This window comes from Paramisgurnus dabryanus, chromosome 15, assembly GCF_030506205.2.
Source record: "Paramisgurnus dabryanus chromosome 15, PD_genome_1.1, whole genome shotgun sequence".
Classification (NCBI taxonomy): Eukaryota; Metazoa; Chordata; class Actinopteri; order Cypriniformes; family Cobitidae; genus Paramisgurnus; species Paramisgurnus dabryanus.
In genome coordinates, this window is record NC_133351.1 from 14,438,113 (window position 1) to 14,464,162 (window position 26,050).

At 39.8% G+C, this 26,050-nt stretch overlaps 3 protein-coding genes across 4 annotated transcripts; 2 read left to right on the top strand and 1 right to left on the bottom strand.

Moving 5' to 3' along the window:
* The first annotated feature begins 332 nt into the window (after positions 1-332).
* hspd1 (heat shock 60 protein 1) lies at positions 333-6,165 on the top strand. The gene is made up of 11 exons (XM_065251797.1): positions 333-462; positions 1,579-1,754; positions 1,864-2,199; positions 2,298-2,393; positions 2,473-2,566; positions 3,407-3,575; positions 3,907-4,006; positions 4,153-4,398; positions 4,481-4,655; positions 4,760-4,938; positions 5,051-6,165. The coding sequence occupies exons 2-11, from the start codon at positions 1,581-1,583 to the stop codon at positions 5,210-5,212; spliced, it is 1,731 nt and encodes a 576-aa protein (XP_065107869.1). The 5' UTR covers positions 333-462; positions 1,579-1,580; the 3' UTR covers positions 5,213-6,165.
* Positions 6,166-7,711: 1,546 nt separating this feature from the next.
* coq10b (coenzyme Q10B) lies at positions 7,712-15,608 on the bottom strand. The gene is made up of 5 exons (XM_065251798.1): positions 15,450-15,608; positions 13,376-13,528; positions 11,009-11,201; positions 9,371-9,472; positions 7,712-9,208 (listed from the first exon to the last, which is right to left on the bottom strand). The coding sequence occupies exons 1-5, from the start codon at positions 15,548-15,550 to the stop codon at positions 9,041-9,043; spliced, it is 717 nt and encodes a 238-aa protein (XP_065107870.1). The 5' UTR covers positions 15,551-15,608; the 3' UTR covers positions 7,712-9,040.
* Positions 15,609-16,160: 552 nt separating this feature from the next.
* sf3b1 (splicing factor 3b, subunit 1) lies at positions 16,161-25,304 on the top strand. 2 transcript variants are annotated; one of them, XM_065251794.2, is made up of 25 exons: positions 16,161-16,315; positions 16,982-17,154; positions 17,266-17,367; positions 17,462-17,576; positions 19,416-19,495; positions 19,577-19,768; positions 19,848-20,097; positions 20,183-20,395; positions 20,482-20,603; positions 20,783-20,980; positions 21,150-21,251; positions 21,334-21,513; positions 21,606-21,692; positions 21,781-22,051; positions 22,151-22,296; positions 22,436-22,582; positions 22,670-22,795; positions 22,874-23,095; positions 23,175-23,357; positions 23,445-23,556; positions 23,644-23,764; positions 23,854-23,985; positions 24,077-24,349; positions 24,434-24,650; positions 24,745-25,304. In XM_065251794.2, exons 1-25 carry the CDS (start codon positions 16,288-16,290, stop codon positions 24,901-24,903), a joined length of 3,951 nt encoding a protein of 1,316 aa, XP_065107866.1. In that variant the 5' UTR covers positions 16,161-16,287; the 3' UTR covers positions 24,904-25,304. The 2 variants fall into 2 exon arrangements, with proteins under 2 accessions (XP_065107866.1, XP_065107868.1); XM_065251796.2 differs by lacking the exons at positions 16,161-16,315; positions 16,982-17,154; positions 17,266-17,367; positions 17,462-17,576 and adding an exon at positions 17,789-19,119.
* The last annotated feature ends 746 nt before the right edge of the window (positions 25,305-26,050 follow it).

Here is a 26,050-nt window from a genome sequence, read left to right on the forward strand (position 1 = left end):
TAACTTGTAAGAAACACGATGTGTAAATTATTAATATAAAATATCTATTGCAACAAAATGTGTTCTTGCACAATCTTGACTTATGACCTCGCTTTTTTCTCCAATAGAATCTGCGAAAATTCTCGAACTTGACGCCCCGGAACGAGCATAACATCAATTAAATAGAACATTTTTATATACTTGAAAAAGTGTCTGTCATCAATTTCAATTATGTGAAATAATAAATGACAATAAAGCCTAACACTTCGCATAAATGTAAGAGAACGTTCACAAAACACAAGCTTTTGCTGAAATTATTCTGTTATTCAGATGTCGGGGCAAGGGGGTGGTTACCCGGATGAAGAACACATGTGCGGTGAATGTAACTGCGGCAGCTCTAAAGCGGCTCTCGTGCTTATATCATTCAGTCTGCTGTACAGACGGACACACTCATCCCTTCATTCACCTCCAGAACACTTTACAGTAAGTTGCTTACAGCCTTACTCTTATTTATACAAGACTACAAGCATAATCGAGTGCATAACGCTCTTTACTGACCTGGTAATATTAATGTGATTCAAATTAAACAGCCCAAGGGTTGATGCACATTGTACGTAACATCATGTGATGTCGTTTTGTCAGAACAGTCAGCTGGTGCTTTAAACGACAATATGCATGTTTAGTGTCTATATGGTTGTCATTTGTTCATGTCACATAGAAAAGATGCATTGATTCAGACCTATTTAATAACTACAATGGAAACAACAAATGTATTTTTGCATAGCTTTTGCACTAATTATAATGCATTACTGTTATAATGTCCTGCTGTGATACATCTTACTTCTTAAAGTGTATTCCAAATCAAGAAATTCTATAAATTTAGTGCTGATTATGGCTTGCTATAGCATGGCATGCTAACTCTAGCAAATTATTTGATCTCGAGGCCTAAATAGACCATATCTATATTTAATGTCTGTAAGGCCCACAATGATTAGTTTTTATACAACAAAAGGGATACCCAAGGAACTTTGTAACGTGAACTCATGGAGATGAAAGGGATCATTTCCGTCCCTGCCATGACGCGGAGTGATTTTGACCTTGTGACGCCCTGAACACACGTGGGGTAGAGGAGAAGCTCGTTGAGGGCTCTCGTTGACGTAAACGCATTACACTTAAATGTATTTATACTTTCCACCTTAATTTATTACTTAATATTTTTTTTTAGTGGTTGACTTGTTTTCCGTTGCAGATAGATACCACAGGCATACACACTACTACAATATTTACCAAAAATGAAAAGCCACACATCAAAGACAGTTTAATGTTCATATGAATGAACCAGAACATTACTTTAGTGACTTAACAGAAGCCTTTTAATATTTGGCCAGCAAGCATGAGAAGGACAGATTAATAAATGTCTCAGTGCAGTGCACTCAAGGGCCAGTAGGGACAAAGGCTAATTGTTTGTCATCCTAAATTTTTCTCATGTGACCTTGACACAAGACCTCGACCAGAACTTAAACTAGAATGCTATCAGTTTGTTCAGTTTATTTGTTATATTCTATAATTGATCAATTTATTTAATTCTCCATCTTGTAGAAATGCTGCGTTTACCCACTGTGATGAAACAGATGAGGCCAGTGTGCAGGGCGCTGGCCCCACATTTGACCCGTGCGTACGCAAAGGACGTCAAGTTTGGAGCCGATGCCCGGGCCCTCATGCTCCAGGGCGTTGACCTTTTGGCTGATGCTGTGGCAGTCACAATGGGACCAAAGGTATGTTAGTTTCAGTAGTTTGTGTTTTTAACTTGTATGCTGCTAGGATAATGGAGTGCTATCCAATAGACTGCAGCACTAGACAACTAACTGTGTTTCTCTTTCTCAGGGTCGCACCGTCATCATTGAGCAGAGCTGGGGAAGCCCCAAGGTCACCAAAGATGGTGTCACGGTGGCCAAAAGTATTGATCTGAAGGATAGGTATAAGAACATCGGGGCCAGGCTTGTACAAGACGTAGCCAACAACACTAATGAGGAGGCTGGAGACGGCACCACAACCGCCACAGTGCTGGCTCGTGCTATTGCCAAGGAGGGATTTGACACCATCAGCAAAGGCGCCAACCCTGTTGAAATCCGTAGAGGAGTTATGACTGCAGTGGAGACGGTCATCAATGAACTCAAAAAAACCTCAAAGCCAGTCACAACACCAGAGGAAATCGCCCAGGTGAGTGGGTTGGCTTACCAAAAATGCTCCAGTGTTATAAAAACAACAAAAAACGTATCTTTCTGACATTTTTGTTCTCATCAACACTTTTTGTATAGGTGGCCACTATTTCTGCCAATGGAGACACTGAGGTTGGTGAGATTATCTCCAATGCCATGAAGAAAGTTGGACGTAAAGGTGTTATAACTGTAAAGGTAGGCTTCGGCAGAAGGAAATATTAGTAGAGATGATATGATTTGATGATTTGACTCTGACTGTCATTCCTGTTTAAAGGATGGTAAAACTTTACACGATGAGCTTGAGATCATTGAGGGAATGAAGTTTGACCGTGGCTACATTTCTCCTTACTTCATCAACACCGCTAAAGGTAAGTATTTGTTAAAGGGACATTCAACTCCCCTAGAGTTAAACATTTAGATTTTTACTGTTTTGGAATCCATTCAGCTGATCTCCGGGTCTGACGCTTCCACTTTTAGAATAGCTTAGCACAATCCATTGAATCTGATAAGACCATTAGCATTGTGCTCAAAAATGACCATAGAGTTTCGATATTTTTCCTACTTAAAACTTGACTCTTCTGTAGTTACATCGTGTACTAAGACCGACCGAAAATTAAAAGTTGTGATTTTCAAGGCAGATATGGCTAGGAACTATACTCCTATTTTGGCGTAATAATCAAGGACTTTACTGCCGTAACATGACTGCAGGAGGCGCAACGATATTATGCAGCAAACGAAAATAGTCCCCTTACTAACTTTCAATAGCAGGGGGTTATTTTCGGGCACTGCGTAATATCATTGCGCCTCTTGCAGCCATGGTACAGCAACAAAGTCCTCGTTTATTACGCCAGAATGAGAGTATAGTTCCTAGCCATATCAGCCTAGAAAATCACAACTTTAAATTTTTTCTGTCGGTCTTAGTACACGATGTAACTACAAAAGGGTCAAGTTTTAAGCAGGAAAAATAAAACTCTTTGGTTATTTCTTAGTGTGATGCTAATGGTCCAATCAGATTCAATGGATTATGCTAAAAGTGGTAGCGCCAGACCCGGAGATCGGTCGAAAGGATTCCAAAACGGTAAGAATCAAATGTTTAACTCTAGGGGAGCTGGAAAATGAGCTTCTTTTTTTTTCAAAAAGAGTGTAGTGTCCCTTTTAATATCAATCTATAGACTGGCATAACCGCCTGCTTGCTTTATTTTATGTAGGTCAAAAATGTGAGTTCCAGGATGCTTATCTGCTTCTAAGCGAGAAGAAGATCTCCAGCGTACAGAGCATCGTGCCAGCACTGGAACTTGCCAACCAGCACCGCAAGCCTCTGGTCATTGTGGCTGAAGATGTGGATGGAGAGGCACTCAGTACTCTGGTCCTCAACAGGTTTGTATTAAACATTAGCATAGCATCATTGCTACAATTTGACAAGAATCACACAAAAAGATAACTATGAATCAGGCTCATGACTGATTATCTATTACAAAATGTATCATTGTGCTAAATGAAGGTTCTGTATAACTATCATAGTATTGTTTAAGTGGAATAAATTTAAGATCAGGTTCTTTTTTTTTTATGACTGTTGGTAGTTAGTAGCAAGTTGTTAAAGTTGTATTGTAGTGACAATCATAGTAACTATGGTGTTTTAGTAGAAGCCATGGCAATTATCTGCTTTAGGAGTACCCAGTTAAAGGTCCATGTTAAACCTCATTCACAGGTTAAAGGTTGGACTGCAAGTTGTTGCAGTCAAGGCTCCAGGATTTGGGGACAACCGGAAGAACCAGCTGCAGGATATGGCAGTGGCCACTGGTGGCACAGTATGTTTTAAGCTTATTTGAATGATATTTGATTACATCTGAAGTTTTAATTACAATCTAGTTATGGTGTTTTTGTGAATGTGCTGTGTTATAATGAATTATGCTTTTTTGTATAGTGAGGCTAATGCTTGAATTTTTCTTATTAGGTGTTTGGTGATGATGCTGTCGGTCTGGCCATTGAGGATATCCAGGCACATGACTTTGGCAAGGTTGGCGAGGTCATCGTGACCAAGGATGACACGATGCTCCTCAAAGGCCGTGGTGATCCAGCAGCTGTTGAGAAACGTGCGAACGAGATCGCCGAACAACTGGAGAGCACAAACAGCGACTACGAGAAGGAGAAACTCAACGAGCGGCTAGCAAAACTTTCTGATGGAGTGGCTGTGATTAAGGTATGGTTGTGATGGACAATACCAGATTTTAGTGGACCATTACAAGATCTGGTGTGAATATACAGCATGATGTCTTTTTTAGGTTGGAGGAACAAGTGATGTTGAAGTAAATGAGAAGAAAGACCGTGTCACTGATGCTCTGAACGCCACGCGAGCTGCTGTGGAGGAGGGAATTGTGCCTGGAGGAGGCTGCGCCCTGTTGCGCTGCATCCCAGCCCTGGATACCATCAAGCCTCTAAATGAGGATCAGAAAATAGGTAGAGGCTGCAATGCAGATATAATCCTGATTTTCACATGAAGGACAGCACAGTTTTTGGTTCTTGGCTTTCCCTAATCTGATATTATTTTTCTACTTTTCAAGGTATTGACATTATTCGCAGATCTTTGCGTATTCCTGCAATGACCATTGCTAAGAATGCAGGAGTTGAAGGATCTCTGGTGGTGGAGAAGATTTTACAGAGTGCTCCAGAAATTGGATATGATGCCATGAATGGAGAATATGTCAACATGGTTGAAAAAGGAATTATTGACCCCACAAAGGTTGGTTTTGATATTGTTTTCAATCATTCGGATAACTTCTTTAGGGTCATACAGTGAAATTGTTTGAATAAATTGAGTATGATGAAGTTGGTCATAATGTCTCTCTCTGCAGGTTGTGAGGACCGCATTACTTGATGCTGCAGGTGTTGCGTCTCTGCTGTCCACTGCTGAAGCCGTCGTCACCGAGATCCCCAAGGAAGAGAAGGAAATGCCAGGTGGAGGAATGGGAGGCATGGGAGGTATGGGTGGTATGGGAGGCATGGGAGGCTTCTAAACCACACTTCAATGACTTTAGAAAGAAGGGTTGTGGGCAGGGGACATGATTCGCCCCTTTCTTTCAACTCAGAAAAACCTGCCGATACAGAGTGCTGGTCTTGACACGGAGCAAAGATATGGACCTTACTATCCCCCCATCTTCCACCACTGTCCATCCCATCTGATCTCATCTCTCTGCTCATGACCGAAGACATGACTCTATCCTGAAAATGTCTGTTTGCTTGGATAATTAGCATTGTGCTTATTGTTTCCATCCAACCATTTAAATGGGAATGTGCATATTGAAAACTGCTTCATGCTGTTGTATTGTTTGAAAGCGTTTATCATTGTGCATAAAGCTGGTTCTGAAGGGGCTTATAAAGCAAGACATTCAGGTTGAAATCTGCAAGAAAGCAGATACTTTGACTAGTTGTATCTAAAAAATTCCTTCTCATTGATCAGTTCTTTTTTTGTACACTGTTCATTATTTCATATAAAAATAAAGCTCATTTTGGGATTACACATCTCTTTGTTATTTTATATTAAAGAACAGGTCAGTGAATAGAATATTTGGAAATCAGCCTGAAATGTATGCTAATGTTGTCATGTGTTCATGGGTCTGATTAGGGGCTGAGGATCTTTTGGTCAAGACTATTAGTTTATTAGGAAGGTTAAGTTGAGGGGATGGTGAACTTGTTGCACAGCAGTTTTAAAACAGCCCTACAAAGCATGCCAGACAATATTCATTTTACACCACAACCCATGTGAATTCATTCTACAGATCTTATTATGAGTGGTGGTACCTAAAGTTGTTTTCAAAACAAAACTGCTGTTCAGAAAGAGATTAGATTTTGTTAACAGAAGGTACATTCTCTATGAATGTGCCGCAACGATCATTCATCAATGTTTTGTACAATGTAGTCTTTAATTACTGTATTTTTTATTTAATAAAGCTAAATGTTTGAAAAACAAGATTGTGTGGATGTTTCATCCCTGCTAATATTCTGGCCAGAATAGTTTCGTTTTTGTATAAATGCATGTAATGTTTTAATGCATCTGTCGTGTGTGGATGATAGATAAGATGGGGTGGTTTTCCAGACAGGGTTTATCCTAGTCCCAGACTAACATGCATGTTTAAGCTGCCTTAATTTAAAAACACCATGCATTGACACAACACATCAATGTTGTTTTGTCTCATGATGCACACCTGTAATGTTTTTGTAAGGTTTGCTTTAACTGGCACTGTCCCGTGAGCTGTCCTGAGTTTCCTTCAATATTTTTCTTGTAAATGTTAATCTAGCACGACAAACTATATATTGTTGGAAAGGTCTAAGAATGTAGTTTTCATAATTTAAAAACGTTTTAGCAGTAATAATAATGCAGTGACTGTAATTAATTTGTAACAAGAATATGCAGCAAACCAACACAAACATTTTTTTTTATAATTTTATGTATAAAAAAATATTATATTGCATTATTATTTATTTATTCATTTTTTAAAATAAATATTATGTAATATTTTTACTTCCAGAGACTTCCGTAATTTTTATAAGTGTTTTCTTTAAAACAAGACCAAAATTAGGCTTCTAGACCAAAAAAAGCCATATGAGTTATATTAATTTTAAGGGGTACATCACCTTTTCACCTCCTACTCAAAAAGGGTGCCAGGTAAAGGGTTAAAAACTATTTCAATGTCCTAATATAACTAAGGCCTAGGATTAATCTTAACCCTTTCTGGGAAACTGCCCCATAGTGTATATTTAAATCCAGAGCCAGCTAGTTAATGAATTTTGATAAGATATACATTTGAGCTCACAAATTATTTTCCCCTATGCCAAAAACTGCAAAATGTTAGTATTTAACAAAATAAAAATAAAGTGGATCACTCAAATTACATAAGAAAAAATGTGTACATTTTTAAAATGGGCTATTTTTGTAAAGGCAGTTATTCTGTGTTGTGACATCTGTTCTGTAAAATAGCCTGTTTATAGCTTAACTTAATTTTTTTGCTAAATACTAACATTTTACAGATTATCAAACGGGGGTGTAAATGTATGAGCTCAACTGTAAATCTGAATAAACTATAGCTATATGACCATAACAGTTCTGATATATTTCAATAGTCATTACTATTAAGATGATGTACGTTTAACAAGAAGTATCCTTTAATAACTTTAAATAACACATCATTACATCAGTAAATGTATTCAGTAATAAACAGTTTGCATTATCATAGAACATTTAAGTACTATTAATAAATGTTACATGTATGTTTCTGTACTAAAAAATAGTTATAAATAGACTATACAGTGCATATTGCAGTACACTAGTATTCCAAAAACAGCCAAAGAGTTAAATAAGATTGAAAAGCTGTCACTTACACGAGCCACTAGAGGTCATAAATTTAATGGCTTGAAGGCTTTCTAATATTATCCCTCACATGATCGATCTATTTTAAGTGTCAGTCCAAACCTGATGTTGACAAACAAAATGCTTCACAGGAACCACACCAGACACATTTTACATATAAAAATAGTTTATAAACCATGCAGACAGGATATATATTCACCCACAACACACTCATTAAAACACCTAAATTAAAACAAAGAAAAGATCACAAAAAAAAAGAAAAGAAAAAAAGATAATTTCTTTGTAGCTGAATTGTGCACTATAGTTTAGTCTGTGGTCTTACATCAGATATGTACACGTGGTTTGCCCATAACCAAAATAAATACAGGATGACTATGCATACATGTTCTTTAAGATAATGATAAATATGTAACTGTCGGTACAAAGGCAGTAAAGCACAGGAAGCACACCGGCTGTGGATTGGAATCTTTAAAGGTCTGTTGTGACCGATACCTCACTACAATCAGTTGAGAGCTCTAGGACAGAGTCAGTACTTCCTCTATTCCCAGAGTTTGGGCCCTTTTAGAAGCAGTGGATATCACAAATTGGCAAGCGCTCGGATAAAAAGAACACAATCCAAATATATTGCACACCTCTAGGAGATAAAAAGTCTTTCATCTGAACATGTAGAAGTCACAAACATTTTTATTTTGCATCGCACGCTCCCAGGTACAAGGAGTGCATTAATCGCTGCAGGTAAATCGAAACTGTGCAAACTTCTCTATCCCTTTAGCCATAAGGAATTTTTTTATATGGCAGCATTTGGGTTTAAGGCATGATTTATGTAAGCATTTTCTCTGCAAGCCTTTCTTTGAGGTTGCACACAATAATTCAGCAGTCCTTTGCACAGCTTTGATACCCTGTTAGCACCTCGTGTGCTTTTGGCTGCGACTTTTTCTGCGTGTGACGCATGCACTCAAGTAGAATCACCTCATCGCTTCCTTGAAATCATAAAGGATCACCTATACGCTTTTCAATATTTACACTATTTACTAGATATACGACAGCAACATGAAGTCATAATGCACTTTAAATTGTCGTCCTTTCAAAGCAACCTATGGCACGTGTATATCGTGCCATTCGAAATGCCATAATGGTGTTTGGTAGCTGTCTCAAGGTCCTTGTATTAAAAACACAGCTTCAGGTGCCATTTCATAGAGAAAGCGGGTTCTAAAAGGTTAACATGGAGGTAGTGGGGTGAAGCTCACTAGAGCACAATAAAGTCCCCTAAAAGATCCAGCCACATGTTTTTAGCATTAAAAATTAAAATGAGTTCTTTTGTTTTGGACCAGGCACTGACGTCACTCAGCCACAGAGTTTCCGCTCTCGACTGTCCTTATAATACTCTAAATGAATACTTTCAATAAAACTCCCAGTTCCCTGAACTGCTCACATTAACCCCCAAACTTCCCCCGTCAGTCTGAGCGTGTGGAATGAACTACGTGTGGTGGACTTCATGGAACATGAGTTCACGTGGGATCTGCGTCTCGGGCCCATACAGCTTGCCCGCTCGCCGTTCAAAGGCTGACACCATCTGCTTCACCACCTCGTCAAAGAAAACAGTGGCTAACTGAGAATGCAGAAGAGAGCGGAACTCAAAGGAAATCTGGGAACAGACACAGAGGGAGGGAATTCATATTAGTTGGAACATATGGATTGACATCTGACTGACATTTGTATTTGTAAAGGGACTTTAAAAACACACTTTCAGCTTTATGAGGATAATAAACTACAAACTCTGTTTCTTATGCTCAGTTTCAGTACTCACAGCGAAGTCAAGTGTGCAGGTACGAGGGTAACCAGGAAGACCAGGACTAAAGCGCCACACTGTCTCCAGATGATTGAAAAGTTTTCCATCAGAACAAGATGCCTTAGGATCAACACAGAATATAATTAGGTATGACACTTACAATTGAAGTGACATGGGCTATGTTTACATTCATAAAATTTTGTCAATCCGACTGAATTTAATCCGATTGCAGGTTATGTCCATGTACCCCAAACATTGCAATCTGATTAAAATGTTTGTTTACATGTACATTTTATATAATCCGTACCAAATGTCTGCACAAGCTCAGCCAGGGTTGCCAGTTTTACATATCAAAACCAGCCTAATGGACATTCAAACTTTTCCCAAAAGCATCCCAATGACTATTCACAGCACAAATATCACTAACTAATAAAATAAACTATTTCATCCTTAACCCGAAAAAAAAAAAAAAAAAAAACTTGCTTCAACTGTTTACAAGTAGCACAAATCTGAAGTCTGAGAAAAGCAGGACTTGGCAACGCAGCACACAGCATCTCTCATTGAGTTTACGCTTTATTTTTGGATAAATGTACAAAGTAAAAAAAAAAAAGGTGAAAAAAGGTTTGTTCTTGAGAAGTTTTCAGATATAGGCAAAGAAAACACTTTCAAAAAGGCACAACGCTATTTTATTCCTTTATGTAATGTTATGAAAGACATTAACGCCACAGAATGTACAACGCGTGACCCCATTACCTTAATAATGCGTGAGGCCATTGCCTTTCTATTGCATGTTTCTGTGTCGAAAATCATGTGATGTGTAAATAAGTGGTAAATATAAGACGTGAACTTAAGCACAATTATTCAAATGTGCACAAGGTATTTTTAAATCCGATTGAGAAAATACTCTCTTTCATGCGTTTGTCGTTTACATGCATACTTTTCTCCTGATGGTCGAATCAATACATTCGAAATTTGCATTCGATCAACCTCAATCGTATTGATTGGCGTTTACATGAAGGCTTTTAAATCCGATTGAGTAATCAAGAAAACAATTACAAAAAGATTAGTTACTTGCATGCAAACGTTGCTATTGTGCCTTAAAGGAAAACACCACTGTTTTTCAATATTTGACTATGTTCTTACCTCAACTTAGATTAATTAATACATACTATCTTTTTCAATGCGTGCACTTTTAATCTACAGCGCTTCTTAAATGTGTTAGCATTTAGCCTAGCCCCATTCATTCCTATGGCTCCAAACAAAAGTTTTATTTTGTGCCACCATACTTACTCGTGTAACTACTCATGTAACAGTCTTTAAATAGGGAAAACATGGAAGTGTTTGGTGGCTTCTAAATTAATCCCTGTTTGGATCCTAAGGAATGAATGGGGCTAGGCTAAATGCTAACACATTCATAAGGTGCTGTACAAAGAGTAATAGTGCACACATTGAAAAAAAAGATAGGTATGTATTAATTTGTCTAAGTTGAGGTAAGAACATAATAAAATATTGAAAAAACTGTGGTGTTTTCCTTTAAGTATTGGTCTAATAATGAGTGTTACTAAATCACTGCCATTAATTGATACAAAACAGTCATTATAATCCCTAATTTAAGTATCAAAGCTGGCCAAAGACAATAATACACTCTTAACCTACCTTGACCAAATGAGGGCGAACTGTAGAAACAAGAGAGGTGTAATTTTCTACAACAGGAGAGAAGCCCACGGTCAGTTTGGCCTTGCAAAATCCAGAGCGGCGAAATATAACGTCCGAGCGTGTGCACCAGGGCACGAACAGCAGGTAGTCTTCTACTTTGGCAACAACTTCATACATTTCCTGCATGGAGTACCTTCAAGTCAAAGAAAAGATAGTTAGCCATTGTGCAAATGACAAAAATAGTTTCTTTGTACATGGAAGCCTAGGAGATGCATTGCACTGTGTCGCAATGTGCATACGTGGAATGTCTGTGTCAAATAAACTATGCGTAGACGTAAAAACAAAACTATTTTTCGGGATTTACAGTGCTGTGTCAATACAGTGGAGTGACCTGGGGTTAAGCACATTGCCCAAAGGCACAATGGTGACAGCTCATAAACCTTCCAATTGCCAACCCCTGAGGATTAGCCTTTACACTGGACAGCCACCCACTCAAGCTATAGTCTAAAGAACACAAATGACCTTTGTCTATAAATCATGGACGGCTTTCAAGGCTATTTCAGAAGAATGGATATTTTACGTATATAGAGCTTTGTACTATATACACCGGACTAAAGCCTAAAAAAGGTTGAGGATCGTTTTATTGATGTCACTAAAACATGTTTATGATGGTTTAGTAAGACACAGATCAACTAAAGCAGACATCACCGCACCCTATATCAGTGTGAGACGTCATTGCAGAATGGGATCAAAACTAATGAAAGGTCAAAGACCAGTTTCTTGTATACAAGGTCCATTGTGACAAAACAGATGAGAAAGTGGCCGCATCGGAGGCTGAACGTCTCAAACATTTCAAGGAAAAGATAAAGGTAATAGATAAAGCATTCAGAGATAGCCCTATACACTATTTGCTGCAATAGTCAACCATGAAATAAGGCTGTTGTATCCGGTGGTACAGTAAACAAATTTGATAATAGAAAATTGCTGATGTTTCTTGTGTTACCAGAATTAAGACATATATTTACAGTTTTGTTTGAGGAACTTAGTAGCACAAAAACAAAGGGACAGTTTCCCGGACAGTGTTTATCCTAGTCCCAGTCTTGGATGCATGTTTGAACTGCCTTAATTTTAAAACACCTTGTATTGACATTGACACCTTGTATTGACATCAGTGCCATTGTTTTGTCTTAAGATGCACACCAGAATAGTTTTGTAAAATTGTTTGTAAAAATGTTAATGTCCTAACATAACTAAGGCCTAATCCTGGATTAATCTAAAACCCTGTCCGGGAAACCACCCCATATGTATTAGTTTTTGTATTACTTTCGCATGACTATAAATTGAATTACAGAAGTCTGCTTTAATTTATTCAGTGTTGTATGTACAACCAATAGCTGGGTTCTTCCACTGGTACACAAGATTAGTTTCAACCTGCCCTAAAAAACAAATGTAAGATAATCGCTGCTTACACATCCATACTTCAATAACCTTATGGCACTTTTCCATTGCATAGTACCCCACGGTTTGGTTTGGGTCGGGTCAGATTACTTTTGGGGGCTTTTCCACTGGGTGCAGTACGTCGTACCAGATACTTTTTTTAGTACCACCACGGTTGGGGTTCCAAGTGACCCAAGCTGATTCCAAAATATGATGCGAAAACACTGTACACCACTGATTGGTCTGAAAGAATCGTTACTTCCAGCGTCATCGCTATATGTGAAGGTTAGCTTTGCCTTCATGCTAGCTTGCGCCGTCTCAAGCAAACATGTTGTCATATATGCTCTGCTATAAGTTTCCAAACTTCCTTTTGGTGATGAAAAACATCCACAGGTTGAGAATCAGGAACACCATAAAATTCCACATATATGCCTTAAACGAGGCTCAGTGGAGCGCATCGACTGACGCCATGGGTGTTTGTACAGAAACTGTCATGATGTGATACAGAGGTAGTGATAAACGCGATGTGCAAACATTTATTTGTGGTGGTCAATTTTAATTTTGTGGCAGACTGAGAAGTAAATGAATGTATGGGAACGTACAACGATGCTCTCACTTGTATGACGTAACAGCAGTAGGCAGGGCAAATATAATGACATGCCTACAATCCCTCCAACTACGAAGTGTTACTAAACTTGATGGAAAAGCTAACCAAGCCAAAGTAAGGTGAGCTGACCTGACCTGACCCAAACCGTAGGGTACTATGCAATGGAAAAGCGCCATAAGATACCTAGAAGGCTGTTGCCATAAACAGTCCCATGCCTACTTACATAAGCAACATTCACAGAGTCTCTGGTGAGGCTAAATTAATCACAGACATCAGCAAAAATAAAAATAGCAACAGAACATGCATCATTATTGGGAACATACCCAATGATACGTCTTTCAGAGTACTCTTTCCTTTTGTTAAAGGACTCCGAGAGGTTAAAGAAGCTCCTGGCTGGAGCTACGACTGCACGACTTGAAAGAGCCCTGAAGAGGGGCGGCACCCTGGTCATCAGAATCCCACATGAAGACAGATATCTGTTTACAAAACAGGGAGAAAGTATGTCACTCATTAACAAAATACTCAATACCATAAGATATATGCATTGTTAAAGCCTTTATTTACACATAATGATTAGTGCTAGTCAGGCCCTGTCTGCACAAGGGATAGGGGGACAGACGACTCCTATTTGTAAGATAAGATTGGACAGATCCATAGAAATAGATTCCTAGAAGTGCAACAAACAAGAGACTCAAGTTCAGATAAAGACATGTGGATCAAGAGGGAAAAAAAAGAGGCTAAAAAAGCAGTTGTTTTACCAAACATAACTTCTGTTACTATTTGTAGAGTGGGTTTGATTCCCATGGAACACACATAGAAATTTTTTTTTGAATGCACTGCAAGTCGCTCTGAATAAAAGCGTTTGTCAAATGCACAGATATAGGACATGCCATGTTAAATATTATGAGATCATTATAAATTGTTTCATGAAGCTTTAAGTAAATATTTTTAAACAACAACAGTTTTTAGTTAAGTTACTTTTGAGTAACTCAAAATGCATTGATTTATCAATATTACCTGTGGTTTATGTACCTATAACACAGATATGGTTGAACGTCTAATCCTGATGTATCCACAGTAGTATAACGTGCTATGTCAACAGTCTCACACTTGTGAAAACAGTTGCAACAGTTTGCTGTATTAGGGGTTAGTGTTAATTGTTATGCAGTTGTTAATTAAATCTGAAGGGGTCTGAGTGACAAGCTTTTGAAATGCTAATGAAAAGCCTGTAGGGGTTTAAGAAGCCTTTTACAAATTAGACCACACAACCAGTCCATAATATGTGGTGTGCAACGCATATTTTATTTATTAAAAAGTCTGGTTAAGGAACCTTAAACCATGCATCATAAACTACAAAAATACATGGAGTTATGCAATCATGTGGTGGAAACCATGTTAAAAGGAAACAGAGGACCCATGTTCACCTGCCCTCTGTTTGTCATCCTAGACAGACACATATAAGGAGAGGGTGATCGGTGACTATACACACCACTACATCCAAGTCAAGGCAGATAGTATAACTTCTACATAAATGTCAATCATATCCATATATCTGGAAAAGAAATATATGGGGCTTTGTTTTATAAATGGTACAGTAACTCAGTCCATTCATGCTGGAGCAAACAGTGCCAAGGGCTGTCAAGTGTTACGTAACTGTGACAGCAAGGCATGATAAAGCGGTCAAATTCAGAGGCTTGACATGGCCTTATGCCAACCATGGCACCTGGTACCCCTCCACGTGGTATGGGTACAATAAGTTCCTGGCAATAATTTGAACGAGCAAGCACTTGTGCTGACGTCACATTGTGGTGTATGGCGTCAGTCACAACACACTAACGTAACAGCTGGTCTTAAACTTATACATGCAAAGATCTTCAAATTACATGGCAATAAAGGCACCATTGCACGTTACGTATGGTTCTTCTGAGGGCTGCCCCCAAGTTTTTCGCCGAAGAAAAACTCTTTGGATGCATACTAAGTTACAACTTATAAATATTACAATAGGAACTAACACGGTCCTTAACTAGTAGATGACCAGCTTTTCCAAAATTTTAAGCCATAAAGCTCACCTGGTCAATTACATAATACCTTAACCTTGCCACTGTCACTTAATATCTGGCAACCAGCTGTGTGACTACCTCTCTTACTTTCTCTCTCTCTCCAACGTAAAGTTTTTGGTGGTTCTTACTAACGTGGCTCGTCTAACGTTTAGTAAATGATCTGGAAAATAAAGAAAGACTTTATAAAAATAAAAACTCACGTTGTCCCTAAATCTGAAACACTTTTAGGGCAAACCTATCGTCAAACTAACGTCAGCAAGCTCGAGTTTCTTCACCAACCACTTCGACCTCATAACCGCACAGAGACACGATGAAACATTAACCAGTCGTTAATTACCTCACTCCATTCCTGCCCGGTGTTTCTCGACTGGCTGTGGACGGTAAGTGTCTGATACATTCCGCAACCGCTCTTCTCAAACACCGGGAGCCTCTCGCCATCTTCACTTTAACTCTCTTTCGCCTCCTCCCCTAAAGAACTGCTTCTCCAGTCTCAAAGACCAGCCTTCTCGGGACCCGCCCTAGAGTTTCATTGGTTGCAATTGTTTTTCTGGGTCACTGATTGGTTTACTCGCCCGTCTGTCAAATGATGGAACTACTGACGTCAGTGTTTTAATTGTGCAGAGGGTTTGCGTGCGCAGAATTGTCACGAGATGCGGGATTGGGTTGCCCAGACTGCGCGACCTACAGTGCATAGTTAGTAAAGGTTACAGCTAAATCTGTTTAAGGACACAATGTAAAATCACCTATACGTTTGTAAAAAGATAAAGAAAATAACGCTTTACCTTGCAATGCGTAGTTCAGTCCTGTAATAATAAATCTTTTGTTACAACTACTGTGTTGATGTTAACTGTTTGTCATAACTTCACTAAAATGTATACTCACTATAAGTTAGCTTTAAATTGGTCCATTTTTGTTTCTTTTGGGGGGGACATGGCAGCTGTATGTATGGACTCATCATTATTAAAACACAGTGGTAGTACAGTCAGCAACATTGCCCAAACAGTGTCAATCTTTGACGTCTGCCAGCTGAGTTGACGCCAATGATTGTCCAATGCACATGCGCGGTGTTGATGCAGGCGGGGAGAGCTAAGCGCATGCGTGTTGCCGTGAACGCAGCGGAGACGGATATGCAGTAAAAGGCCTTCCGGTACTGAGGCACGCACAGCAGCGCAAACATGGCGAAGATCGCCAAAACACACGAAGGTATATATTATTTAAAAACATTTATTTATGTTTTATCTAATCTATCGGACATATTGTGCTTTGAAATCTGATTTTAGTCTTTAGAAAAAGATTAGTTGGAGAATAAGCAGAATTAGGCCAGTTGAAGCGGTGAATAGAATATGGCGTCTGACCGTTTAATAAATCTGATCGTGCCCCACGTTAAAATATCAACAAATCCTCCGCTTTAAACGCTTTACTTGTTTACACACAAACCTATAACATAAACAAGATGTACTAGTAGACATACAATTGCCCTAGCGTTATTTTCTTGCGTGTGCGTGTGCAAATGCATTGTGCCGATGATGTGTTGAACCCAAAATGGCGTTGCAAACATGCAGATGAAACTAAATAGAGAACTTAATGGTTTTTATCATTAGTTGTACTGTTTTGCTGTTTAAAGTTGCATGTAGACTGTTTGAGTATTCTTTTAGTATCAGGGTTGTGTAAAGTTATGTTCTTTGTTCCTTTTACGTAATACAAAACTTATGTTAGGCAATGTTTACAGAGGTTTCAATGCTTTTGCATGTTAGTCTTAGCAGGTTAACACTTAGTATAGTATTGTTAGTTCATCACATATTTCATTGTTGTTTACCATTAAAATAACAATATTAAACAATATTATCTGCTATTGTTGTGTTCTCTTAGACATTGAGGCTCAGATCCTGGAAATCCAGGGGATGAAAGCCGCCCTTGTGGAGGGAGCAGACGAGGGTGTTGGGCTCGATTCCACTGGATTTTTTGACCAGGAAATCTATGGAGGCAGCGACAGCCGCTTTGCTGGATATGTGACTTCAATTGCTGCAAATGAACAGGAAGAGGTATGTGATGCCATAATCCTTTCAAAAGGGTTGGTGTAGTGCAGCTGCAATTTTCATGTGTTTATCATTTTTTTGTGATAAAGTTTCTGAATTAAGTCATTCTTATTTTAGGATGATGACGAGGACTCGTCAACAAGTCTCCTTGGACAAAAGAAACCAGGATATCATGCTCCGGTTGCAATACTCAATTCCATTCCTCAATCGGATGAGCAGGTATCATCACCTCATAAACCATTATTTTTCTCAGTGAAGCTTTATCTATAACTGTGAGATAACTGTGAACAAACTCTATTCTGTCTTCCTCCAGTACGATCCATTTGCTGAACACAGACCACAGAAGATATCGGACCGTGAGGATGAGTACAAGAAACGCAGACAAAAGATGATCATCTCCCCAGAGCGTCATGACCCTTTCGCAGATGGTAAATGTTTAAACATCATTGTCTTCCCAGCTTATTACATGTGTCCGTGCCGATCAGTATTTACTCTGCTTTTGAAGTTCTGCTGCAGATGCTGTTTAACCCTTCGAACATCACCCAACAACTTGCCTCTCTGTACTCGGTTCTCCCATAAGCCTGCTTCAGTCAGATATCACACTGATCATTTAATATGTTGCATTGGGAACATTGGTTCATGAATATTGGACAGCAAGCTTTGTTTGTTTTGCATGGGAGAAAGTTGGTTGGGTGGTGTCATCTGTGCCAGTAGGACATAGGTTGCAGGTAGGTGTGCTGTTCGAAGGGTTAATGGAAGTTTTCGTTTGTAAAACTAGTCAGGCACCACAAACAGGCACTTTATCATATCCGCATGAGAACATTATTTTCCGCAGTGTACTTTCAAGGTGCAGGTACTGCCCTGGAAATCTAAACTTTTCCTTTTTCTCTTGTTCCACAAGAAACTATTTATGACATGTCTACCAGACACCCATTGTGTGCTGAAGATAAAGTATCAGTATACTGCTGGTATCAAACAGCAAGTGGAACCTGTAAAAATATTTTTTAACCACCTGTGGATAAACGTTTTAGTTTACTTGTTGGGTCCAAACAACTTGGTTGGTCCAAAGTCTAGTGACACAGATTAGATGGCCAATAAAAGCTTATTTTAGACCTATTCAGCCATTTTTAAGTATTATTTAAGCCTGTGAGTAAGAATTTTTAAACAGGCTGTACACTCAAAACTACATTCGCATTAAAATTCACATTATGGAAAGGCAGTTCATTCTGGTTCAGGCAAATCTTGCATGTAGTCCCAAACAGAGGAGTCTTTAAACAAACTGTTGTGTAAAAATATATTTCTATTTTATTCTCATAAAATAGAGATATATCTATTAAAGAATCTGTGTACCAAGATTCCACAGGCCCATACTAACTGTCCTTAATTTCTCTCCTACAGCAGTACTGCTATGCCAGTCCTGTCTGCATTCTCTTAAGGGTGCAGCAACTCGTCCTGTGTAGGTTATGGTCGACAGAAAGAAACGTGTTTATCTGATAAAGCAAGACTATAGTAGACTTGGTCTGGTTTTGAAGCCAGAGGGCCTATCAGGGGATGCCAACATGAAAACCTTGTTTCATTTCATAATTTTTTTTTTAAAGCCTTAAGAATGAATTTTTTATTGAAATTTTACTTGTTTGCCCTCCCCTCTCATTTCAACTTGATTTTAACCAATTCATCTTTGTTCATTTTCAATGAGTCCAGATCCACTCCTATGCACACGTGCATTTTAAGTAATTAAATTTAGATAATTGTTCAGTCTCTGTGGCTCCAACATGCCTAGTAACTAAATGGAGTACAAGGTTTCATCCCTTTTTTGTAAATAATTGAGTTAGACGAGCACAACAGGTGGTATGCTATTGTGTGTGAGTTAAAACCCTTTTCCAAAGTGTTACTAATGGTAAAGAGAAATTTTCTAGGCTTCTTTTCTGCCGGTTGAAGTCTGACTGCAGAGGGACCCTTGGCACTGAAAGTGTACGTATTCTGGAGAGCGCAGCCCAGGACTCTGCATCAGTGATGGCTATATCCTCTCCTATTCTCCTTAAAGCAACAGAAACCTCTTTGTACCTGCCTGTATTTAATGTATGACTGGATAGAATGCTTAGATTTGATTGTCTAGGGTTGTTTTGTGTTATGAGAGGAAATTTAATTTAAACATTTAAGGCCATCTATTGAGGGACAGATCATTGTAGTGGTTTGTGTGTAAAAACGATGGCCTTTCTATTTGCTTGGCTAACCGCCTCGCATCTTGTTGGTGCTCTTTCGCATAGGGGGCAAAACGCCGGACCCCAAGCAGCAGATCAGGACGTACATGGATGTAATGAAGGAGCAGCATCTGTCCAAAGAAGAGGTAAAGAAAGGTGTATAGTAAAAGTACAAATGTACAAAGTGAATGTTTTTGATTTTAATGTTTCATGCATCTTTGCTACAGAGAGAAATCAGGCTGCAGATGGTAGAGAAAGCAAAAACTGGGGAGCTGAAAGCAGTGAACGGCTCTGCTGCGTCTCAGGCTGCTGCAGCAGCCAAACGCAAACGTCGATGGGACCAGACAGCTGACCAAACCCCCGGCAACACCACACCCAAAAAAGTGTCCAGTTGGGACCAGGCAGATAGCGCTTCTGATGTGAGTGTGATGTAGATGACGTTTAGAATGTCTTGTTTCTTCAAGTACATTATTACATTGTCCTGTTCTCTCCAATCAGACACCGGGACACACACCAGGACACACACCTTCCAACAGCCGTTGGGATGAGACACCTGGTCGTGCCAAAGGTAGTGAGACCCCAGGAGCCACACCAAGCTCCCGTATGTGGGAACCCACACCCAGCCACACCCCAGCCGGAGCTGCCACGCCGGGTCGGGACACCCCTGGCCATGCCACTCCTGGTCATGGTGGGGCGACAGGCAGTGTACGCAAGAATCGCTGGGACGAGACTCCAAAAACAGAGAGAGGTGTTTATTTTCTGTCTGGTTTATTAAACATTCACTTACAAATAATTAAAGAATAATTGCTTTAAATGTTTATTTTATGTTTCAGAGACGCCTGGTCATGGTAGTGGCTGGGCTGAGACACCACGCACAGACAGAGGAGATGAGTCAGTAGGTGAGACGCCCACCCCGGGTGCAAGCAAGAGGAAGTCAAGATGGGATGAAACACCAGCCAGTCAGATGGGCTCTTCAACACCTATCCTCACCCCTGGAAAGACACCTCTGGGCACACCTGCTATGAACATGGCCACGCCCACTCCAGGTACTGGACCAGTGCTTTTGGGTTAATTTGATTGTGCTATTTTGTTATGTTGTATTCTCTAAATATTCTGTGACAATTGTTGATAGGTCACCTGATGAGCATGACTCCAGAACAGTTGCAGGCTTGGCGTTGGGAGCGAGAGATTGATGAGAGGAACCGCCCACTGACCGATGAGGAACTTGATGCAATGTTTCCAGAAGGATACAAAGTACTTAACATCTACATTTTTTTCTGATGTGTTTTTTATGTATTTTACATTGTGACCTCCTGTAAAGCTGCTTTGCTACTGTGTATTTGTAAAAATCGCTATACAAAAAAAGTGAATTGAAATTGGATCTGTAATTAGTTTGTCAACATTTTAATAATTTTTCCACTGCTATTTTATAGGTACTACCCCCACCAGCAGGGTATGTGCCCATCCGCACCCCTGCCCGTAAATTAGCTGCCACCCCCACCCCCATTGGAGGCATGACTGGTTTCCACATGCAAGTAGAAGACAGAACTACAAAACAAATGAACGACCAGCCCTCTGGAAACCTGCCCTTCCTTAAACCAGATGACATCCAGTACTTCGACAAACTGTTGGTGAGTTCTGCTTGCTTCTCGCGATTGTGAGGAAACCCAGATATTTTGTGAACTTGGTTCCCAAGTAAAGGTAGTGGAAATCTTTCTAGCTAGTTTGGATAAGTCCACAGGCTTGCTTTTGTATTATGTTTTTGCATGTTACTTATGAAAAACCCTTATCTGTTCAAAGGTTGAAGTTGATGAGTCCACCCTCAGTCCAGAAGAACAGAAGGAACGCAAGATCATGAAGCTCCTCCTGAAGATCAAAAATGGAACTCCTCCCATGAGAAAGGTTTGCATATTCTCTGCCACCTGCTGTAAAACCGAACTGAAATATTTTGTGGTGTAATCTTTAACCCACTCTCTACTTTCAGGCTGCGCTTCGTCAAATCACAGATAAGGCCAGAGAGTTTGGTGCCGGGCCCCTCTTTAACCAAATCTTGCCGCTGCTGATGTCTCCTACGCTGGAGGACCAGGAGCGACATCTCTTGGTGAAGGTCATCGATCGCATCCTCTACAAACTTGATGACTTGGTTCGACCTTACGTCCACAAGGTAACTCCAGTGCCTGTCCTATCAAATTGTATTATTCACTAATAAATTTGTTTTGAACATTTTGTCCCCTATTGACACATCTGTTCTTATAGATTCTTGTGGTGATTGAGCCCCTCCTGATTGATGAAGATTACTATGCTAGAGTAGAGGGTAGGGAGATCATCTCCAATTTGGCAAAGGTAAGACAGATGGCCTGTTGACATATATTAACAGTATCTATAACCCCGTGTCAGTTTTGAAATGTACAATATTTTTTTGTTATTTTAGGCTGCCGGTCTGGCCACTATGATTTCAACCATGAGACCTGATATTGACAACATGGACGAGTACGTGAGAAACACGACAGCTCGTGCTTTTGCTGTTGTGGCATCTGCTCTGGGCATCCCATCTCTCCTGCCTTTCCTCAAGGCTGTGTGTAAAAGCAAGAAATCCTGGCAGGCTCGTCACACAGGCATCAAGATTGTACAGCAGATCGCTATCCTCATGGGCTGCGCTATCCTGCCCCATCTCCGCAGCTTGGTGGAGATTATAGAGCATGGTTAGTGTCTTTAAATCCCCAATTTAAAGGCAGGCTCAGTTTTTTCAAACGAAACCCCTGTATGTGCCAATCTCATAACGAATGTTACTTTCTTTACAGGTCTTGTGGATGAGCAGCAGAAAGTACGAACCATCAGTGCTTTGGCTATTGCTGCCCTGGCTGAAGCTGCCACCCCATATGGTATCGAGTCCTTTGATTCTGTACTGAAACCTCTTTGGAAGGGTATCAGGCAACACAGAGGCAAGGTGAGGACATCTTTGAATTGGTTTGGTTAATGGAAAAAAATGTTGAACAAATGTATAGTACACTTTTACTGTTCACTTATCCATTGTGAACTGCTAAAGCACTGTTATGGTTAATCTTAAACATCTTGTGTCTTCTCAGGGTCTTGCTGCCTTCTTGAAAGCTATTGGATACTTGATTCCTCTTATGGATGCTGAATATGCCAATTACTACACCAGAGAAGTGATGCTTATTCTTATCCGAGAGTTTCAGTCTCCTGATGAGGAGATGAAAAAGATCGTCCTCAAGGTGCGACAGGAAAAAGATAGCAAATTTAGCGCTGATATACTGCATTTCCAGATTTTTTCGAGTAACATTTTTATTTTTGCTCTTTAGGTTGTGAAACAGTGCTGTGGCACAGATGGTGTGGAAGCCAATTACATTAAAACAGAAATCTTGCCACCATTTTTCAAACATTTCTGGCAGCATCGAATGGCATTGGATAGGCGTAACTACAGACAGGTATGATTGTGTAACTAGGAGTACCTGTAACCTATGAAATCTTTAACGTCATGATTAATATACATTTATATTTACCAGTTGGTGGACACTACAGTGGAGCTGGCCAATAAGGTGGGGGCAGCTGAGATTATATCGCGTATCGTGGACGACTTGAAAGATGAAGCTGAGCAGTACAGAAAGATGGTTATGGAGACCATTGAGAAAATCATGGGTAACCTTGGTGCCACTGACATCGATCACAAACTGGAGGAGCAGCTTATTGATGGTATCCTGTACGCTTTCCAAGAACAGACCACAGAGGTGAGTAAGGTTTAACTGGTGTTAAATGCTTGTTTGGAGGTCTAGGACTTATCTATTATAATCTTCCCCTTATCTCCAGGACTCTGTGATGCTGAATGGCTTTGGTACAGTGGTAAACGCTCTGGGTAAGAGAGTCAAACCGTACTTGCCTCAGATCTGCGGTACAGTGCTGTGGCGTCTCAACAACAAATCCGCCAAAGTTCGTCAGCAGGCCGCTGACCTGATTTCCCGCACGGCAGTAGTCATGAAAACATGTCAAGAGGTAAGGAATGATCATGGAAATATTTCTATACTAGAAAATTGTACAGTGTGTAAAGCGTGCTTACTAATATTTTGTGTGCTGATATAGGAAAAGCTGATGGGACATTTGGGTGTGGTGTTATACGAGTACCTGGGAGAAGAATATCCAGAAGTGCTTGGTAGCATCCTAGGAGCTCTTAAAGCTATTGTGAACGTCATTGGTAAGTGTTTCCCAAATCTCCTGTATTACTATGTCCCACACTTTACTGTGGTTTTTATGAGTAATTACTTAAATGTCTTGTCCTCAGGTATGCACAAGATGACACCACCTATTAAAGATTTGCTTCCCCGTTTGACACCCATCCTGAAAAACAGACATGAGAAGGTGCAGGAGAACTGCATTGATCTAGTGGGCAGAATTGCTGACAGGTTGGTGCTTCAGTTTTTTACAACGTTTGTAAACTCAAGTTTTTTTGTGTTTTTTTTTTTTTAAACGCTAATTGTAATTTCCTTTTCAGGGGTGCAGAGTATGTGTCCGCCAGGGAATGGATGCGCATCTGTTTTGAATTGCTGGAGCTGTTAAAAGCCCACAAGAAGGCCATCCGCAGAGCTGCCGTCAACACTTTCGGCTATATTGCCAAGGCCATTGGGTAAATACAAAATCTTTATGGGGAAATAATCCATGAATCGTTTACTGAAATGCTAATTTATTTACACTTCATGCTTTTTTCTTTCCTCTAGTCCTCATGATGTGTTAGCTACACTGCTTAACAATCTAAAGGTACAGGAACGTCAAAACAGAGTTTGCACGACGGTAGCCATCGCTATTGTGGCCGAGACGTGTTCACCCTTCACTGTGCTTCCTGCATTGATGAACGAGTACCGCGTTCCCGAGCTTAACGTCCAGAACGGTGTCCTGAAGTCTCTGTCTTTCCTGTTTGAGTACATCGGTGAAATGGGCAAAGATTACATTTATGCCGTCACACCTCTGTTAGAGGATGCTTTGATGGACAGGTAAGCTGAGAACCTATTGCTTTACATATAAATAGTCACTAAAGACTTGCAGTCTGCTTTAATCTCCTGTATTTCTGCTTACAGAGATCTGGTGCACAGGCAGACGGCCAGTGCTGTTGTGCAACATATGTCATTGGGTGTCTATGGCTTTGGATGTGAGGATTCTCTCAACCATTTGCTCAACTACGTCTGGCCTAATGTCTTTGAAACATCTCCTCATGTTATCCAAGCTGTAATGGGGGCCCTTGAGGGCCTGCGAGTGGCGATTGGTCCTTGCCGGATGCTACAGTACTGCTTGCAGGTAAATTTATTTGAAGAAAAAGCATATTTGAGGCAAAGCCCAGGTGGGATGCAGTCTAATATATTGGTGTGTTTTTTTTTTTTTTGCTCAATAGGGTTTGTTTCACCCTGCTCGGAAAGTACGTGATGTGTACTGGAAGATCTATAACTCCATCTATATCGGCTCCCAGGACGCACTGATCGCACATTACCCTCTTGTCTATAATGATGAGAAGAACTCTTATGTTCGTTATGAGCTCGATTACTTTCTGTGAATATATCTACCCTTACATGTGCACTCTCTTCTCCTAAATCCGTCTCTCCCATGGTTTATAGGACTTGATCCAGTTTTTTATGTTCTCCGGTAGATTGCAACTACTACCACAAATTCTGTGGGTGGAAATTAATTTCCTGTCAAAAGACAAAGTCGATAAAGAATCTGTCGTATGTGAAAGCTTTTAGGTCTTCTGATTAGACACTTCTGTTTTTACAGCGTGCATCAATGCACACTGACAGTAAAGATAGTAGCAGGTTTGCGGAGAAATGTAACGTTCAATATTTTTTAACTTGAGACTTTTGTCCTGGCCTGTCTAGTTGCTCTTTGGCTCAGTCACACATCTGTTCTTATTATATTGTTTGCTTAGTTTGGCTGAATAAACATTTGTGTATTAAAAGATTTGTGTGTTTCTAATTTGAGACCTAACGTAATCCTGCTGTATTGTATGGGCTTTTTACCGAGAGCAAAACCCTGAATTTCAGTCTGGAATCTGTTTAGTTTCACAGGTTCACAAACTTTGAGATGACTTGCAGTCTCAATACTTGGACTGGATTTCAAAGGTTTTTCACACCCTCGTTGCATTTTAAACATGCCTATCCTTCAACTCTCTTGTCTGCACTTTCTGTGCCTGGCATCCAAAGTTCTTATGTCCATAGGAGCAGTATGTAGATGTACCAAACATTTTGAATGCACTGTCTGAACAAAATTGGACTGTTGCCGCTCCAAAAAAATCAGATGGAGTTGTAGCTTAAACAAAAAACATATACCAGAGGATTCTAGTTTTGTCTAGATAGATCAGTGCTTCCCAGTACTGGTCCTCAAGGACCTCCTCCCAAAAGGTTTTAGATTTTTCTTTAAAACATCTGATTCATGTTATTAGCCTCCTTCCAGAATGTTGAACATCTCTCCCTCACAAGCTGGTTTGTTAAATCAGGTGTTTTAAATAATGAGACATCTAAAACTTTTTGTGAGGGGGGTCCTAGAGTACCAGGATTGGGAAGCACTGGTTGCAAGGCATTTTAGGCCCAAGCTTTAAATAAAAAAAAATGCTTTTGGTTAGTTTGCGCTTATGTTTTCATGTTCCTACTATATGTTGTATTTTCTTTGTGGGGGAATCTTGGTTCAAACACATCCATTATCTGAAT